At 39.1% G+C, this 19,583-nt stretch overlaps 1 protein-coding gene across 2 annotated transcripts in view; it reads left to right on the forward strand.

The window, feature by feature from the left end:
* The window catches only part of DPYSL3 (dihydropyrimidinase like 3), a 174,595-nt gene that overhangs the window by 84,210 nt on the left and 70,802 nt on the right, over nucleotides 1-19,583 (forward strand). Inside the window, exon 1 of one of the 2 annotated variants that reach the window (XM_063447375.1) lies at nucleotides 6,391-6,637. The exons of the other annotated variant lie outside the window; for it this stretch is intronic. Within the exon in view, the coding sequence (XP_063303445.1) occupies nucleotides 6,599-6,637 (39 nt within the window). The 5' untranslated portion in view covers nucleotides 6,391-6,598. Of the gene's footprint in view, nucleotides 1-6,390; nucleotides 6,638-19,583 lie in introns of those variants that run through there. 2 annotated transcript variants of the gene reach the window in all.

Genomic DNA, 19,583 nt, shown 5'->3' on the forward strand with positions numbered 1-19,583 from the left:
ACAGGGCCAATATGATGGTTATAATTTTATTTGTGTTTTTTCACACACGTGAATTCCATTTGCACAAGACATTTCATAGTCCTGAAAAGAGTTAGTGCAAAAAAACCTCAATATGTTTTATTTAACATTGACTCATAAATATAACTGCCTCTATGTGCCAGTTTTGCAGTTTTTTGGGGGAAGTCACATGGCTTAACATATTGGAAGCCCTTTTCAACTCGGAAATTTGTGAAAGTGATATTCTGGACCTGGGTTACCTTTGCATTACCTTTCTGCAATTCCACCATTATGGCATACCATTTTCAAAAGTAGGCAAACCAGAGTATTCAAAATGGCATATTTTGAGCTGTTTGGTCTAGCGACTCTAGCCAATTCATTACAGATGCAGGTTCCATTTAGTGGTTGTCCATTTATTTGTAAATTTCACACATGAATTCCATTTTTAATGCAGCATTTTTAGTGTGTCTAGTGGCTGTAATACTGAGCCACTTGAGGTGGACTTAACCATGCAATGTAAACATTGCAATTTCTTTTCAAATAATTTTTATTAAAGTTTTACACAACAACAAGAACATAAACATTGTATTGGGGGTAGGAAGGGAAGGGAAACTTGGAAATGGAAAAGAATAACCATCCAGTATTACAATAGGCATAACAGTGTATATGGCAAAAATAAAAATAATATGTTTTTACATCAATGCACTTTAATAACAAATATGTCAAAGACCATATGCAGTTTTGATTTTTTCTTCCCACTTATCCCAATTGTATTTTAATATTGGGAAACCACGCATATTAGCTCTATGTGATAATTCGTGTGCCTTGTTTTCTAGAATCAAATTAAAAACTTCCCTGAGAGATGGCACATCTTGGGACTTCCAATGTCTAGGTAAACAGGATGTAGCAGCGATCAAAATGTGACCTATGATTATTTTGTCTGTTCTATTAATGGACTCCGGGAGTTTTTTAAATAAGGCTAGTTCCGAGGTTAAAATGCTAATGGTTCTGTCCACTTTAATAATTAGGTTGTGAATCAATTTCCAATATTTAGTTAATTTAGGACAGAACCACCAAATATGGGCCATATTGCCCACACCCCCACAATCCCTCCAACACCGGTCAGAATACATATTGTTCATGTTGTGCAATCTAGACGGGGCCAGGTACCAACGATATAAAATTTTATAATGATTTTCAAAGTGGTCGGTGCAATACGAAATACCTTTTAAAGCTTTAAAAAAACCGAACCATTCTTCTAGATCGTACTGGGCAGGGCCGGATTAACATAGGGGCTGATGGAGCTGCAGCTCCAGGCCCAGGCCCATGGAATAGGCCCATTGATTTAAAAAAAAATAAAAAAAAATTTTTACATTTTTTTTTTTTTTACACACTACTCTTAGGGATTCCACCTGGCTTTTATTTTATTGGCACAGCCAGTATTTGAGGCTGCCTGGCTGGTTCCAATATTACAGTGATACTGGCAATACAAATATACTGAGGTATTTTTCTCAGTATAAACAAGAGATCACTATGCAATACCAGCACTGGCCAGTAGGGGTCGCTGTGTATGGAGAGAGGCAGGGATAGGAAGTTCCAGCATATCCCTCCCTGCCTATCTCTAATCACTGATCCGCAGGGGAGCAGCTACAGGGAGTCCAGACAGCAGCTCCCACCCTGCAGAGACAGCCTACAGCTCAGGGAAGTAAGGGATGGGGGGGAAAAGGCTGCAAGGAGACATACACTGAGACACTAAGGGACATTGAGAGACATTATGACACAGAGACACATGGGGACACAGAGTCCCCATGTCTCTCAGTGTCCCCATGTCTCCCAGCCAGTGTCCCTGGCGTCTCAGTGACCCCTAGTCTCCCAGTGCCCCCAGTCTGCCGGTGTCTCACTGTCCCCATGTCTCCTAGTGCCTCCGTGTCTCCCAGTGCCTCAAGTGTCTCAATGTCCCTATGTCTCCAAGCTAGTGTCCCTAGTGTCTGTGGCCCTGGTGTCTCAGTGTCCCCATGTCTCAATGTTCCCATGTCCCCCAGCCAGTGTCTGTGTCCCTGGTGTCTGTGTCCCCATGTCTTCAAGTATCCCCTATTTTCCCAATGTCCGCATGTGTCCCAGCCAGAGTCCCCTAGTCTCCCAGTGTCACTGGTGTCTCCGTGTCCCTAGGTCCCCCGTGTCCAGGGGCGGGCTGGGAAGGGGGGCAGGGAGGCAATTGCCCCCCAGGCCGCCCTAAACCCAGGGCCGCCCACATCCAGCAAAAAAAGGAAAAATCTGAATCTCCTGCCTCTGGCTGAGGAGTCAGATTTTTCAACTTACCTCACTCTACCTGCAGTCTGCAGTCAGTGGAGTCGGCCGGCCTCTCCTGATGATGTCAGGAGGAGGGGGCGTGACTTCCTCTGCTCTTCTCACAGGGCCGCTGGGGAGTCTGGGAGAAGAGCAGAGGAAGTAATGGCCCCTCCTCCTGACATCATCAGGAGAGGACGACTTCACTGGCTGCTGCTTGTTCCTGCTCCTGTTGGCTGCTGTCCACCCCTCCCTGGCCTAAGGTAAGACTCAGGGAGGGGGGAAATACACTTTAGTGTTTTTTATTTATTCCCCTCCTCAGCCCTGCCCCCTCCTCAGTCCCTGTCCCCTTAGTCAGCCCCTGTCCCCACCTCAGCCCCTGTCCCCACCTCAGCCCCTGTCCTCACCTCAGCCCCTGTCCCCACCTCAGCCCTAGTCAGCCCCTGCCCCCTCCTCAGCCCCTGCCCCCTCCTCAGTCCCTGTCCCCTTAGTCAGTCCCTGTCCCCTTAGTCAGTCCCTGTCCCCTTAGTCAGCCCCTGTCCCCTTAGTCAGCCCCTGTCCCCACCTCAGCATTAGTCAGCCCCTGTGTGTGTCAGTATGTCTGTGTCAGTCAGTATGTCAGTATGTCTGTGTGTGTGTGCGTCAGTATGTCAGTATGTCTGTGTGTGCGTTAGTATGTCAGTATGTCTGTGTGTGTGCGCATCAGTATGTCTGTGTGTGTGCATCAGTATGTCTGTCTATGTGTGTGCCAGTATGTCTGTCTGTGTGTGTCTCAGTATGTCTGTCTATGTGTGTGCAAGTATGTCTGTCTGTGTGTGCAAGTATGTCTGTCTGTGTGTGCAAGTATGTCTCTGTGTGTGTGCCAGTTTGTCTGTGTGTGTGTCAGCCAGTATGCCTGTGTGTGTCAGTATGTCTGTCTGTCTGTCTGAGTCAGTATGCCTGTAACAGTGTGTCTTTCTGTGTGTGTATGTGTGAGTACCAGTATGTATCTCTGTGTGTGTGTCAGTATGTCTGTGTGCAAGTATGTCTCTGTGTGTGCCAATTTGTCTGTGTCAGCCAGTATGCCTGTGTGTGTCAGTATGTCTGTCTGTCTGAGTCAGTATGCCTGTAACAATGTGTCTTTCTGTGTGTATCTGTGTGTCTGTCAGTGAGTGTGTACGTGTGCCTGTCAGTGAGTGTGTGTTTTTAGTGTGTGCCAAATCAGCAAGTGTGTGTGCCTGTCATTGATTGTCTGTTTAGGTGACTGCTTCCCTCCCCCCCCCCCACACACACACACTTTCAATCACATGGGAAAGGTGTTTTTACTCTCCTCTTGGTGCAATGGGCCACTTGACTGGATTTGCCCCCCAGGCCTAAGGCCGCCAGCCCTCCCCTGCCCGTGTCCCCAGGTCACCCCGTCTTCCTAGTGTCCTAGTGACATGGGGACCCTGGGATACATGGGGACACATGGAGACATGGGGCATTGAGACACTGTGATACATAGGATCACTGGGAGACCTGGGGACATGACACTAGGGACACTGGGAGACATGGAGCACTAAGACACTGGTACATAGGAACACTGAGACCTGGAGTAATCGACACATGGGGGCACTGGGAGACATAGGGGCACTGGGTGGTATCCATCTATACAGCAGAATCAAACTAAGTAGTTTTTTTGGTGATTTTACAGCATTTTCTCTCATGTCACTCCTTGTGATTTACATCATGTGATGTCACCCATACATATTTAATTATGCAAATTAGCAAGGCCGGTATGTTTTTTCCAAGAAAGTTGGCAACCCTAACTACTTTTCACATACTCTTACTTAAGTATGGAAACTTAAGAGGGATGCATGGGAACAAAACTTGTGTGGACTGGCTGACAATGAATATAGTTAAAGGGACACTATAGTCACCAGAACAACTACAATTTATTGAATTTGTTCTGTTGAGTAGAATCATTACCGTCAGGCTTTTTGCTGTAAACACTGTCTTTTCAGAGAAAATGCAGTGTTTACATTACAGACTAGCGATAACTTCACTGGCCACTCCTTAGATGGCTGTTAGATATCCTTCCTGGGTCATGGCTGCCTAAAATGCATCTAAAACATTCAGTATCTCCTCCCTCTGCATGCAGACACTGAACTTTCCTCATATAGATTCATTGATTCAATTCATCTCTATGAGAAGATGCTGATTGGCCAGGGCTGTGTTTGAATCATGCTGGCTCTGCCCCTGATCTGCCTATTTGTCAGTCTCAGCCAATCCTATGGTGAAGCACTGTGATTGGATTAGGCCACCACTTCTAATGATGTCAGCAGACTGCTTGTTTTTCTGATTCTAACAGCATGCAGAGTTACAGCTTCAGGCTTGAATACAGTAAGATGTTGCTATATTAATGGCATGAGGGGCCCAGGGGGGCTAGATGGTGGTATTAACACTATAGGGTCATGAATTCATGTTTGTGTTCCTGACCCTATAGTGATCCTTTAAGGTAATGCAGACGTTGGTCTCTCTAACACTGTGGCATGTTCCCTATGACTACATACAGCTTTTCTCTGTCCCAGACTATATACCAGGAGCTTCTACCTGCTAGTAAGAAGGTAAGGAGACAAGTGGACCAGCGAGTGCTAGGGGACAGTCCCTAGAAAGCGTTGAGCGAGCGCGTCATTAGATGCATTTATGCCAAGCTCGGGTGCTGTCTGCATAGTATGCCCTTAGTTGGCCAGCTGCATGATTGGCAGGCAGCCTGACATGCATTCATGCCAGGCTGGCCTAATTCTTTGGGAAGACATGTCCTCTTTTTGGGCATGTTCGCCCCTTTTGGCAGATTACGTGATTTGTGTCAGTGGCACACCCTTTTACCGTGCCCATTGACTTCCTGCTTGACTGGACACTGCTGTTAGGGGTTATGGATTTGCTTGAAAGATGAAAACATAAATTAGTGAGAGATTAGCCTAGGGTATGTGTTTTCTTATAGCTGCTGTTTTATTTCTCTCCAGCACCATCTCCATCAGATACATGACGCTTGGGAGTGTTTTACTGTTTTTGGTCGATATGATCCTGTAATTAGGCCCGTCATAATTGTCAGCACCAGGCCCACTGGGCTCTTAATCTGGCCCTGGTACTGGGCACCCAACTCCGTCTCCCATGACAACATATGTTTTAATTTAACTAGGGGCTTGGCGTTATAAAACGAGTAGCATAAGGATATCATGCCTTTACTAGTGGGGCTGCATAAAAAAGCTTTCTCTAATGGAGACATCTCAAGCGTTTTATAGTTTTTATCCGTTTCAGGTACCTTATATAGTTCTTTCAATTTGTCAATGATTACCTTACAATCCAACTCACATACATTCGTTAATCCATACTTAAGTTTCAATTTTTCCAAAGAAAGAATAGCATTGCCGTGAAAAAAATTGTCAAGATTAGTTATAGAGCATTCCTTCAACAGTTCTATTTTTAAGGATGGAATATAATATTTCAATAACTCAATAGGCATTGCTCTATATAGGCTGGGAGAATGATCATTTTTAAAAACAATATCCCAGGCCTTAAGTGTAGTCTTGGTAGATAAAAATAATTTAGTAATTCCAGTAAACATTGCAATTTCTAAAAACAAAATAAACGCTATGTTGCAGGGTTAAAAGGATAGACCCTGCACATATATGACCACTTCATTGGCATGACTATAGTGTCCCTTTAAAGTTGAAAGTCACTTTTAATTCTCACTTCAATTATTAATTGTTAGGTGCATAAACCCCACACAGATTAAAATATAGGAAGCTGTAAAATAAGAGAAATGCTTTGCAAACATGATCATTCTTCAAACTGTTAGCCATATGTTCTTCTCTCAGTAAAATTTTACTTATTCTGCTATCGGGCTGATGGCATCTGTATTACGCTAATACTTGGTTCCTGCCAATTTCAGGAGGTCATAATCATGAGACATTGTCACATGAAAATACATTTTTTAAATTTGAATCTAGTGCACCCATTTTGTTTCTTGAATTGGTGCTGAAAACTGCAGTGGATGCAGCGCCACCTCGTGTCAGAAGGCTGCAATTGCGGCTGCAGAAAGGAAAGTGGGTGAGGCAATGGGGGACTAGAAAGCTACTAGAGGGAAGGGAGGAGCCGAGATCAGCTCTCTATCGTTCTCTGTTTTCTGAGTCCCAGCTGGCACTGCTAAAAGGGATTTACTATTGTCCAAGGCAGCAAGGGGAAAAAAATCCTTCACCTGATCTACTGAAAAGAAACAGTGAAAACCCCCATAGACAGCAAGGGAGCAGAGTCCAGAGCAGAGGGACATTGGATTGGAAAGGAAATTCTCAGAATGTCTTACCAGGGGAAGAAGAACATTCCCAGGATAACAGTGAGTCTGCCCATCTCTGTCTTCCTTAAAATGGATCATTTGCAAAATGGTGTTCACATGGAGGTTTCCCATTAAATGCACCTTACTAGGATATGTTTCTATGTATCACTGCATTGAAACATTCCACGTTCTATTGCATTGTCATGATTCCTCTAGCATGTCTGATACATGTTTCCATGACGATCCTGGTTAGATCAGGCGACCTAGTTTGGTGTTAGACCCCCCCTGCGGTTTTTTTTATTTTGCTCACATTTCCTAATTTTGTGTTTATAATTCCTCTAACCAGACTTTCACTCCTTGGGAGCAGAGACGAATTTATTACACTGTCCCCTGCATTTATCAGCTTTCTAAGGATTAGCCATAAGAAGGTGAAATTGACCTGACTGTATTAGATCAGCATAAAGGGCTGGGATACATCTAGATACATCTTTATAAACCGATGCTGGGGATGGGCTGATGGTCTGTATGTGACTGGCAGGTGGATAAGCTCCACTGCAAAGTGACATTAATCTATTTAAAGAACATTGTTTATTTCTAATTAGTAATAAAGGCATATCCTATACAAGGGATGCATGGGTAGAAATACACTAACCTATATACATTAACATAAATTGTGTACAACTATGTACTTGCTTGTCATGGATGTATGGGGAAATATAGGCAAAAAACACACGCCTGATGGACATATGTGCTTGCTCCTTTAATAATGCATGTATATTTCAGCATCTATGTATTGGTACATATATGTGTGCACATATGCATACACACACAAACATACACACATATAGATACACACATATGGGTACATGTGTGTCTTTTAGAATTATACATTGTCACATACATAGATCTATGTAGAGGAAATGTATGGAAAAAAACATGTCTGACATACACATGTGAACATATGTGTTTGCTCCTTTAATAATGCATTTAGATTTCAGCATGTATGGACGTGTAGATATATTTGTGCATATATGTATACACACACATATAGATACACACATATGAGTAGATGTGTGCCTTTTAGAATGATACATTGTCACATACATAAGTGTATGTGTCTGATTTATTTAAATACATAGGATCCACAGAGATGTATTTCCTTACATATATGTTCATGCACATCCATCATATTCTATACGTGACACAGTAACAATGCATCTATGGTCCTAGGGTTTATAGAATCTAAGATATGTCAGATTTACATCTGTCATATTTTATCTTAGGGGTGGTCCTAGCCGCACCACCCAAGAATAAATGGCCACGACTTCCATGTTTTTATAGATGCTTCATCCCCATCCTGTACTTAAGATTTAAGATGTCCTTATCACTTATAAAGGATTTATCAGTTTGTGATTTATCACAGGTGCAATGCAACGATCTGCAGACTGATGCTTGGTTTCCTTGTCTTCTATGGAAGGCAGGCAGGCTGGCCCTTCATGCATGTCAGATGCAATACGTGCAGCTGTGCTTTGTCTCTGCTGAATTTAATTAGACCTTTTGTGGGGTAAAGGGTGGGGGATGCTCTGGGAGTGGGAAAGGTGGCAACTCCATCTTTACAAAGCAGACAAAGGGAATTTGGTATGACATGCAAGGGATTACATATATATATATATATATATATATATATATATATATATATATATATATAAATATATATATGTATATATATAAATTGTGATACAAGATAGAGAGATATATAGATAGATTTAATTCTTACTTGGTGTTATCATTTAGGTTATCACGGTCTTGGATTTAGAGGTGGGAGGTGGACCAGATTTACAAAACGCTCAATTAACACGAGATTCCCTGTATAACTCCTGAATCTAAAAATAATGTAATCACGTGTTATTCTATTCTACTATATCATTTACTGAAGAGCTATGACACTGCTTGCAAATCACATTCATTTTAACAGTTTTCTAAAGATCTGGGTTATATACATCATTTTTGAAGATTTACCACATTTTTTCTCACAAAAGCCAAAATTATATTTCTACCTCATCTGCAGTGATGGCTCATATAATCTATTCCCAACTCAATGCAGCCATCTATGCAGGTCAATACTCCACACAGATACAGTATAGCACGGTTGTATTAGCAATATCCTTTGGTATGTACGTCTGTGCATCTGAAGATTTGCACAAGGGAAGCGAGTGGCAAGCAGGTGCAGTAATCCAAAAGCAATCTCCCATTGCAGTGTCACCACCGTCTTCTGCATTATTTTATCTTTTTACAAATGTAGGCAGTATAAGCACAAAGAGTCTGAGGGCGTGCTCAGGATATCCTCCTCAGTTTGAGTAAACAATGAACACATGCATCAAGATAGGAGCAAATTGGATTACAATTACAACAGAGATACAGTTCACTAATCATCAAATACAATCATCATGATATAGCAGCAGTTACTTGCTTGTGTCTCTAGCAATTAATTCCCTTAATCAGTGAGTAAACCCAGAGACAGAATTCCTGCGTCCTACCTGTTGCCATCAATGCAGGTTATTCATTAAACTGGGAGCCATCTTAGGTTTTAGTAAAAATGTTTAATTTGGTTTGCGAGTGATCGGTGAAGGAATGGGAAATTTTAGGCCTAAAATAGTCTATTTGGATGAATTCTCCAGTTTACCTATTTTTTCCAGCTCAAAGTAAAATTGGCAAATCATTTGTTAAATATTCATAATTGTGCTGAATAAACCTTGAATTGCTCTAATTATTTTATCATTCTCCATAAACCCTTTAGTGACCAGTGGCACATTATGGATGCCTGGTTCTTAAGGGATTAATTGCGTACTGTATAATACACACGCACACGCACACACACACACACACACACACGTTAAGGTTTCATAGACATTGCTGTATAATTTACATTAATCTTTCTTTCTTTCTTTTTTTTAAATCCAAAATAAATCTTTGTTCTGGTGCATAAATAGGACATATCCATCCTTTTCTGTGTATTCATGTGCTTTGGAAGAAGATCACATTAAATAATTGTACTCTCCACGTATAGTCATACATGCAGTTACATAATCCACAACATATTCTTTGTAGATTTTTAACAATACCACCCTCAGACCCAGTGGTTTGTCTGTTGGAGGCAGAGGTGATATTTTTTACTGTATAACTGTTACTGTAAACTGTTAGGAAAACACTGTTGCTTAGAGATATTTGCTTTGGAAGGTACCTTCCAATCTGGAGAATGTGCCACGCCCTACATGGCATTCCCATGCCAGCAAGACGTTATTACGTTATTTTACACTCTCTCTCTTTCTTCTCTTTCTTCAGATGAATGTTTAGCACAATTGTAGTATGCAGCTTAATTACATGAAAATTATAAATTAATGCACAGTCCTTATGTTCCATTATACTCATTGTGTTTAGGATTCAGTATAGGTGATTCAAAGCTCAGAAATAAGGCACGCCATTGTGCAGTGACTAACAAATCCTAGAGTGTTATTCGCTGAGGGGACAGTTCACTTCAATTTAGGCCAAAATTGTCAATTTGGAGATTGATTCCAACTCAGCTGTTTTATCCCAAATGGATGCTGTAGGCACACATTGATTTTAGTAGAGGTTTTTTGTTTTTTTTAATTTACATTATTTTTTTAAAAATAGGTTTAGTATCATTTAATATCATTTTGTCCCTCACTCCTCCCAACCCGTTTTTATTTGCCTGTTTGTGCCAGTTGCACAGCAAGGGTCTTTAGGAGTTTTTGTTCATCTGGCAGCATTCTGCTTAAAGCTCTGTAGAACCTGCAATTAGCTTAATTTAATTAAAAAATACCCATAAATTAAGCAATCTACTACTGGCTTCTGTTACCTTCAGTTGTTTTTATTTTTTTATTTTTTTTTCATTTTAGAAATGAAGCTAATGCAGGTTGTACTATTATCGACAGAAAGCTATGAGCTAAACATTAAATCAATGACTTTACTAATGTACCCATAAACCTTACTATACATAGTTTTATGGGATATGCATGATATACTGAGATTGGCCTTGCCACTTCCTGATTTGCTGAGAGTGCCTTGTACAAACTGTTATTCCTGGGTTTTGCAGCAAATGTGGGACTTGGTTTTATTTGAAAACAGGGGTGCCCAAAAGGTGGATCCCCAGATGCTGTAGAACTACAACTCCCTTGATGCTTTGCATGACTTTAGAATGACAAAGCATAATTAAAACCCCTGTTTTAAATGTATTTGTTGAATGTTTAAATTGTATAATCTGTATAAACCAATTAAAGAGGTTTGGCTAAATTTCAGCCCGGACTTCCCCTTTGACTCGATGTAAACTCACCGCAATCACTATTTAGAGAATTAACACTAAGTGAATTAAGATAAATTGGAGTTTACATTTTAATATAGTATAACACATTTTGGGGGGGAAATGTGCATTTGTGAGTATTTGGTTTTGCAATTTTTGGCTCCCAAATTTGTCTGTCTGATTCCTAAAACATGTTGGACAACCCTTTGACTTATTGTCTTTTGGGGCCTAACAATACCCAATTGTATTCTCTACTGTGTTCTATGTTTTGTGTTTTTTTTATACATAAAAATATAAAGAGACTTTTTTTAACTAAAAAAATATTTCTGAACTTTTACCCAATATCAACTATAAAAACATACAACTTAATCGGAAGATAGGTGCCAGAAATTGTATTTGTAAATATGTAGGTCGAAGCCCCTCATGTTAGGCCTTTTACACATTCTCTTTGTTGTTTTCTGTAAAAAGACAAACAACCGTTTTGAAAAAGCAGCTTCAAATTGTGCCCAGAAATGGTAAAATCTTTTCAAAATCCAAACTGGAAAATGTATATATTTTTCAATTATTACCTTTGCTTAGTCAACAGTTAAACACAAGCTCAATATTTTTTATTTGTTGACATGTACAGGCATCATCCTAAGGCCTGTGTGACAGCCCATCGCCATGCCTGATCGATAATCAACAATGAAAACATATAATTTTGGAGAAAATCTATTTCTTCCTTCTGAATTATCCATGCAGTTATGTAATGAAAAGCACAGTGTTTCATGTGAAATTAACTGTTACTTATATTTAGATTTATTTTATTCTATATTATAAATGGGTAGAAATATATATATATATATATATATATATATATATATAAACTCAAAATATATCAGAAACCTATGGGTAGCAATATTAAATAATGCTAAACATTAACAGTGACTTAGTCAAAACAATATCCATTTGATTTAAACTTGAAATAATGCTGTCAAATCCAGTAGATACATAGGTAAAAAGCGGGGTGATTGTAAAAATGTGAAACAATATATAGTGTGATACTATACATCAATAAATAATCAAACAGGTTTCTCCAGAGGAAGACTTGCTGTGAAAAACCTCTATATCAGTAGTGTATTTTACTGTGTATATGTCTACAAATTTTCAGTTTTTTTGTGACTTTGTATTTTACTATACCCACCTATTAATTTATTGTTATGGAAAAATATTTTAAACAGTGATGTAATATGGAGACTATGGGCGACTGTAGCTGGCTGCAGCCATGGAAACCCAATTTTGGGATCAATCATTTTATCCTGCCTTCAAACACAACAGAAGCCATACATCTGTGATTGGTCTACCCAAAACTATCAGGAGAAATAGTTTGTCTCCAGAGAAGCAGGCAGGTCTCCTGACATTTCTTGTTGTGGTTCAAAGATAGTAGTTAATTGTATGAAGGATTAGCCAAATCCCTGCTGTATAATTTCCAGTTTTTTTCACATAGTAAGGTTTATGATTATTCCTCTTTTATAAACTGAGTGAATATTTTAGATCAGGTGGTCATTATAGTGCCATTTTTTTTAGACCAGATGGTCATTAATACATTTTAAAGCATTAAAAAGCAATACATTTAGAATGTATTTAGAATCCATTTGCTGCCCAGCCCAAGTAGAATGTAGATTCTTTAATGAGCTTTTACTAAACCTGGAAATATGTCAGACAATTATGCTCATTTATCTTTATTGGTGAATTTATCACATAAACATTGCTTTATGGAGACAACAAGGGTTTTTAGGTGTTGTAGTTTTCTTATCTGCTTTATAGTTAGCTCACAATTAAACTACAAATCCCAGAGATCGGAGCCATATGTATTTGTATAGAAGTATTTTTCAAGAAAAAAAAACACAATACTGGTGGTTTAGCAGGCAGGGCTGAAAGAGTGTGTTCAAGGTTCAAAATTATTATTATTAAAAAAGGAATATAAAAAAAAAAAAAAAAAGCAAAACAAAAGAGAATACATAACTAAACAAACCAGTGACAGCTGGTGAAGTTTAAAGATGGTGGGGCACTGACTCCCACCCCCCGCTGACCTTTTTGGTTCTTCCCACTTAACACCATGGGAGGGGATGCCTTGTTTGATACGGGCTGCATCTCCAGTCATCAATAAAGAGGAGATTGGAAACTACAGATGTAATCATGACAGATTGTGTGTTTTCTATAACACACACATATCAATAGGCCTTACAGTGCCAATAGGCCTTACCATGCATGCAAATAGACTTGATTAAAAAAGAAATACACAAAACAAAAACTATGTGGCCACTTCCCACCGGCCCCTATGGACCAGCCTTCACCAAAACATTGCATCTCATGAGTGGTAGTCTGGACTGACCATTGAGGACATTGCTTGAGCAAACACACTGAAATGGGACACAATGTAATAACTATTTAAATTCCCATGTCCAAGCATAAAGATGCATCTGAAGATCTGAAACAGCTGGGTGTGGCTGAATAATGCCTTTGTTTCAGGAGTCAGTAATTAGACATTTACTGTGACTCACTTTTAACAATTAGTAACTGTATCAGTCTTTAAACATTTTTATACTCTTAGTTTACATCTTGAAATGATTTTAAACAGGTACAGTTCTCGCCACAAGGCAGGGTCGCAATAAGGACAAGAAGGAAAAACAGGAATAATGAGCCTGGTAATTGTGACTGGGATAAAATATAAAAAAATGCCAAATGCCTCAATGGGCGGGATTCTGACATGGGGGGGGGGGGGGGCAGCATGCTTCACACCTAAGCGATGTAGAGGACTGTCTGCAGCGTGGACAGCAAGCCTCATTGCTCCCACCAGTTTTGTATCCCCCTCCCATCCCTCCTTCTCCCCCCCCCCCAACTTTTCTCTCTCTTTCTCTCTCTTCGTACCCCCCCCTTACTCCTTCACTCTACTGTTTATTCTGTTCCTAATAGCTCCTTACCCATTCTCCTCCCATATTGTTTCTCCTCTCAGCACCAGCTATCTGATTTATATCCTATTATCTCACTTTCTTGTTCTTACTATGTCTCTTTCCTTCTTATATTTCCCATAAGCTTTTCTGCACTTTCATTTTCTATTTCTAAAACTGTCTCAACAGTATACTTCAGATTTGCATACACTACCACCTGCCCTGCACGAGGTAGGGTCACAATAGGCAAATGGATATATATATATAAAAATAGAAATACCGGCACACCAAGGATTTAGATCAATAAATCTTCTTTATTCCATAACCGAGTCAACGTTTCAGTCGGTCACAGCAGACCTTCATCAGGACACATGTATAGTCAAGCCCAAATAAATATATTTCTATTCTGGAATTTAATTTTTTCTACGTGCACAAATATCCCACATAAAGTAATGATATGTCTGTACTAATACGCTTTGGTATGTGGTAACATTGTTGTATTCACCTTTATATACTTTGTTTTAACATTGTTAATTTACCTTACTTCTGACATGGGCCATATTACATATACTTGTTCTGCAGATCTCTTTTTCAATAAACTGATATTGAGTATTAAAAGAAACACACACAAAATGTCCAATAAGCTTTGGGTTGGAACCCAGTGAATCCCAACTGGTTTGTTGTTAGTTTGCCATTTTAATTGAGCATCTTGTGCTTCTATAAATCCCTGATAAGGTTCAAAAGCATTGTTAGAATGTTGGCCTTCCATGGGGTTGCTATTGTCGACATATACCACCAGATGTCGTCAATTTTTTTTTGCCATTATAATTAGTTTAATTGCATCCTTTTGTCAATGCCTCAGTTTCACATTGATGATCTGTTCTACAACAACAAAAACAGCCATAGTTGTCTGGATAATAGGACACATTTTAGTGACATCTGGAAACATCTCATTTGTATTGTTTCACATTTCATTTTTTTGCTGGTTGTTTATGAAATCAGTACGTTTTCACAATTTTTTAAATGTAAAATTACATTATGTATTACCAGTTTTACACTCTGGGTTATTCACTAAAGTGAGAATTCAAAGTGAATATCAAATTCTAAGTCAAAATAGCTGAACTGGATAAATTCTCTAAGTCAGCTATGATTTGAGTTCAGCTAGTCTGGCCTTAAATGTGAAATTCACATAGAATTTTCACTTCACTAAATAACCCTGTTTTTGTGTACTAGCCTTTAAATTAGCATTTAAGGGTACTGCTACTTCTCTGACTTTGTATCAGTTAATAGAACACTGAAAATCATCTGCAATTCTATTAACTTTTTTTGTGATTGATTTAGTTTTTCTCTAAATATTACATTAAAGATTATAAGATTATAAGATTATATAATCTTTTTCAGACAAGGCAAATCCAAGGCAAACACTGCAAATAAAGAGAATGAAAAGAAACACCATTTATTTTCTCAAATTCTTTGCCAGGTGTATAAGACAAAGAAGGACATGGAGCTAAGATGGTGGCATTCAGTTGAAGGACAAAGTGGTGTGAATTTCAATACACTTTAATAATTATGGAAAGATATTGGAAGCTTGTTTATTAGCTGTTCAAGTAGTGTAGATATATTCCAAGAATACATTACGCAGGAACTGTGTGTTGTTATGAACCGTGGAGTACAGGGCAGTTTTTAGAGATTCATGATTACATATCATCTTAGAATTGGGATTTTCAACCAGATAATTTTTCCTCTATTGCTGCGATCACAAGAATATTTTGGCATAGGGCCGTTTGGCTAGTCAACATACAAATGTAATCTGGAGTCCCACACAGTGTGTGCATTGTATTCTGTCACTGCACTCATACACTGATGGTGAACTCATGTCGCTGATCTATTTCCTCAAAGATGCTTTTTTTTCCTGGCTTGCATCTAGATCTAGCAAGCACAATTTCAAACCTCAATGTGGAATTTCCAAGCTCAAAATAGATGTGAGTTCATCCTATTTTAAGCAATGAAATAATAGTCACTAAAAGAACATTCTAAGCACCATGACTACTACAGTGGTCTGTAGCGGTTACGGTGCCTGGAACTCCTTGCACCATTCTTTGGTAATAAGTCAAACCATTTTTTGACTAGTTGACATGGACTAGGGTCCCCTGGGCACCAGCAATCATTTTTTGTTTTATTCCGCATTCGTTTCATCAGTGAAAATAATCTAGTTATTGAGAGTACGGTGGCATGTTAAAAAAAGCAAACAAAATAATTTCAAGAGAATACATTTATTAACATGCAGTAGTGGTGGAGAAGAAGAATGGTCACTGAGGTTAACTGAGTGCTGATTTGTTGTATATCTGAAACTTCAAAGAGAATATTCTTCCAATCGCAGGGTTCTCCAAACTCTGGCCCTCCAGATGTTACTGAACTATAACTCTCATGATTGTTTGAATTAAATAGATTGACAGAGAATCATGGGAGTTGTAGTTCAGAAACATATGAAGGGCCAGAGATTGGAGAACCCTGTCCTAAAGCATCACATCGTTTATATCAGATTCGGAGCTTGAATGCACTGGTAGCATAAAATTTTCTCCAGCGATTTTATACAGTTGTATAAACAGCAAAGGCATATTTGCACATTACTAAAATACCACTGCTGTCAAGGGCCTTTTGAAGATGTTGTAATATGTGATATGCACAGAAACACCAACAGCTGCTAATTACCATTTGGGAAACATGACTAGCGTGATTAAACCAAACCCCCAACATCTTAATTGTATTTTGTTTCCACTTATAATTTCTGAATTAATCTGTTTTCTTTATCTAGTACAGTTACTGAAGTATCATTGCTCAGATAAAAGCTTTAAATGTTCTAGTACAACCCCAAGTTTTAAATATTATCAATTAAATTGAAACAAATTTACTTGTGAACAGTGTATAGGGCAAGCATAAAAATGTGATCTTTGTAACTTCAAACAGATCGAAAGATTAAAGAAACAGGTCATGCACAACTATGGCACTATAGTGGTTATGGTGTCAGTAGTGCCATGGTGTCCCCTCCCTCAGTGTAAATATAAAAAATGTTTGACATTTTAACTGGGGTCTGCCATCGCTTCTCCCTTCTTCCTTACCCCCATAAACTCCTGCGACGAGCTTCTGTTAGCTCTGCCATGCTCTGCCATGCTGTGCCATCTCTTTGGGTAAGAGTGGGCTTAGCTCAGTAAAGAGAGAGTTTGCGGCTGTGAGGGTGCAGGGAGAGGCACCCAGCAAACCCAGGTAAGACGAACCTTTAGAAAACTGAGCAATTCATGGAGAATGGGGCACTGTATTATATATTTATAGTGCCTTAAAGGGACACTATAGTCACCCAGACCACTTCAGCTCAATGAAGTGGTCTGACTGCCATGTCCCTCAGGTTTTAACCCTTCACATGCAAACATAGCAGTTTCAGAGAAACAGCTATGTTTACATTTGGGGTTAAGCCAGCCTCTAGTGGCTCTCTTCCGGACAGACACTAGAGGCACATCTGCTACACTGGAGGCATATTATGAGAAATGCTTTCCTATTGACAGCGTGAATGCGTGCGCTGCACTTGCCATGCATGCGCATTCGGATCCTGTGATGTCGGCCGGCTCCGCTGACGTCTGCGGGGAAGGAGAGGTCACCAGCTGGAATAAGGTAAGCTGCTGAAAGGGGGTTTAACCTTCAGCGCCACGGGAGGGGGACCCTGATGGTGGGGGCACCCTCAGGGCACTATAGTGTCAAGAAATCCACTTTGTTTTCCTGACACTATATTTATCCTTTACAGAAAAAGACCAGAAATAGGGTCTACAGTTATAGATTCCTTTGTTGGAGAAAGTGCTAAGCACCATCATTTCCACAATATAGTAAAGGCTCACTATAGGGTCAGGAACGCAAACATGTATTCCTGACCCTATAGTGCTATACCCACCATTTATCTTGCCCCCCTTACCTCCCCTATAAAAGTTTAATAATCAAAAAGTTTAATCATCAAAATGGCCGATTTTTAGCCAATCCAATGCTTTCCCATAGGTGTGGGGCGAGGCCAAATGCCATAGAGAACTGTTAAAGATGCATTGAATCAATGCATCTCTATGAGATGCACCTCATAGAAATGCATTGAATCAATGCATCTCTATGAGGAAAATTCAGCATCTCCATGCAGAATGTGAAAAGGCAGTGTTTACATGAAAATGCCTGAAGGGAGCTATTATACTCACAAGAACAAATACATTAAGCTGTAGCTGTTCTGGTGACTATAGTGTCCCTTTAATACAATTATTTGCAAATTAAAAGAGAAGCCCCCTTTAAAAGCAGAATTCTAGCAAATTATATTCCATTAGCAAAATTAGCTTTTTCTTCAGAAAAATTCCACATCTCAGCTGTAATTACAGCTAAGCTATTTTAGCCTCACTTTTGCTATTCTGATTTAGGCCTCGAGTTAATATATTTGGATCAAATTTTCAAATTATTTAATATTTTTGGATGAACTGTTAAAACGATTTAATCAAAATATTAAAATCTATCAATATATAACAATTTTTTTTTTTTAGAAATGTGTCAAAATATTTGGCAATTTTACAATATTTTTTCAAACATATTAAATCAGTTAAAAGCTTATTAAAAAAAATATTTGTATTTTAGTGCATGCGACAGTGGGAAACAAAGTGAATGAGACTGCAGAATCTCCCAAGCTTATTCACTGCATTGGGTATTATTTGGAATGGACTGGGGAATTGCAACTTTTTTGGGGGAAAAAGAGCCACATTTTCCAGCTTAGCTGTTTTTAACTAAATAGTGCAATTTTCTGGTCAGAACCCAACATTTCCCAGTTTAGCAAGTAACCCTGTCTGGGTACATGACTGCAAAAATGTAGGGTATTTAGCTGCTCAATATTATTCCAGTCAGCTGTGATCAAAGAGCTATTACTTGTAAAAATGCTCCCATTTGCTCACAAATGGAGCTACACAGATAAGATATTGAACTTGTAAAAAGACTCCATGCCTCCAGGCACTGACAGGCCTATTTATCTGTGCCAAACAAAAGAATGTTTTATCATGTGTGGAAAAAGAATATACAGGGATGAAACAAATAAAAACTATTTCTAGATTTAATGAATCTGTGAATATGTAAAGACTGACATGGACCAATGATAAATTCGTATTCAAATCAATGAAACAATAAATAAAATAAAGGGGTATTTTGTACCATAGGCATCGTGTGAACGTGGTAGTCTGCACTATACTTTCCTTGTGTGGTCCTAGCACTTTGTACTATTATACTATTGCTACTATTCAATTATAATGAACATAGCTTGCATTATTTGTGGTGAAACGCATATTTTATTGAGTGTGGGCACCCAGGAATTTCTTTTTTGATAAATGTAAAATGTTTGGAAACTTGGCACTTGTATCCAATAAACTGTTTTTATAGGAAAATGCTAATCACCAGAACCAGTACAGCTTAATGTAGTGGGTTTTGGTGCAAAGAGCCTGTCCCTGCAGTCTCCCGTTTGTTAACATTGCCATTTTGGGAAAAGGTAGTGTTTACATTGAGCTCTCAGAATGCCTCTAGTGTCTGTCACTAAAACAGCCATCAGAACCATTTCCCTCTTACATTCCTGCAATTGTTACAGGACTGGCGTTTCATGTTCCTCACTTCCAGCATGATGATGCTGAATGTTCCTCATAGAGATGTGTTGGTATAATGCATCTCTATGAATAGATGCTGATTGGCGCAGCGTGCAGTA

This window comes from Pelobates fuscus, chromosome 3 (assembly GCF_036172605.1).
Source record: "Pelobates fuscus isolate aPelFus1 chromosome 3, aPelFus1.pri, whole genome shotgun sequence".
NCBI classification, from domain to species: Eukaryota; Metazoa; Chordata; class Amphibia; order Anura; family Pelobatidae; genus Pelobates; species Pelobates fuscus.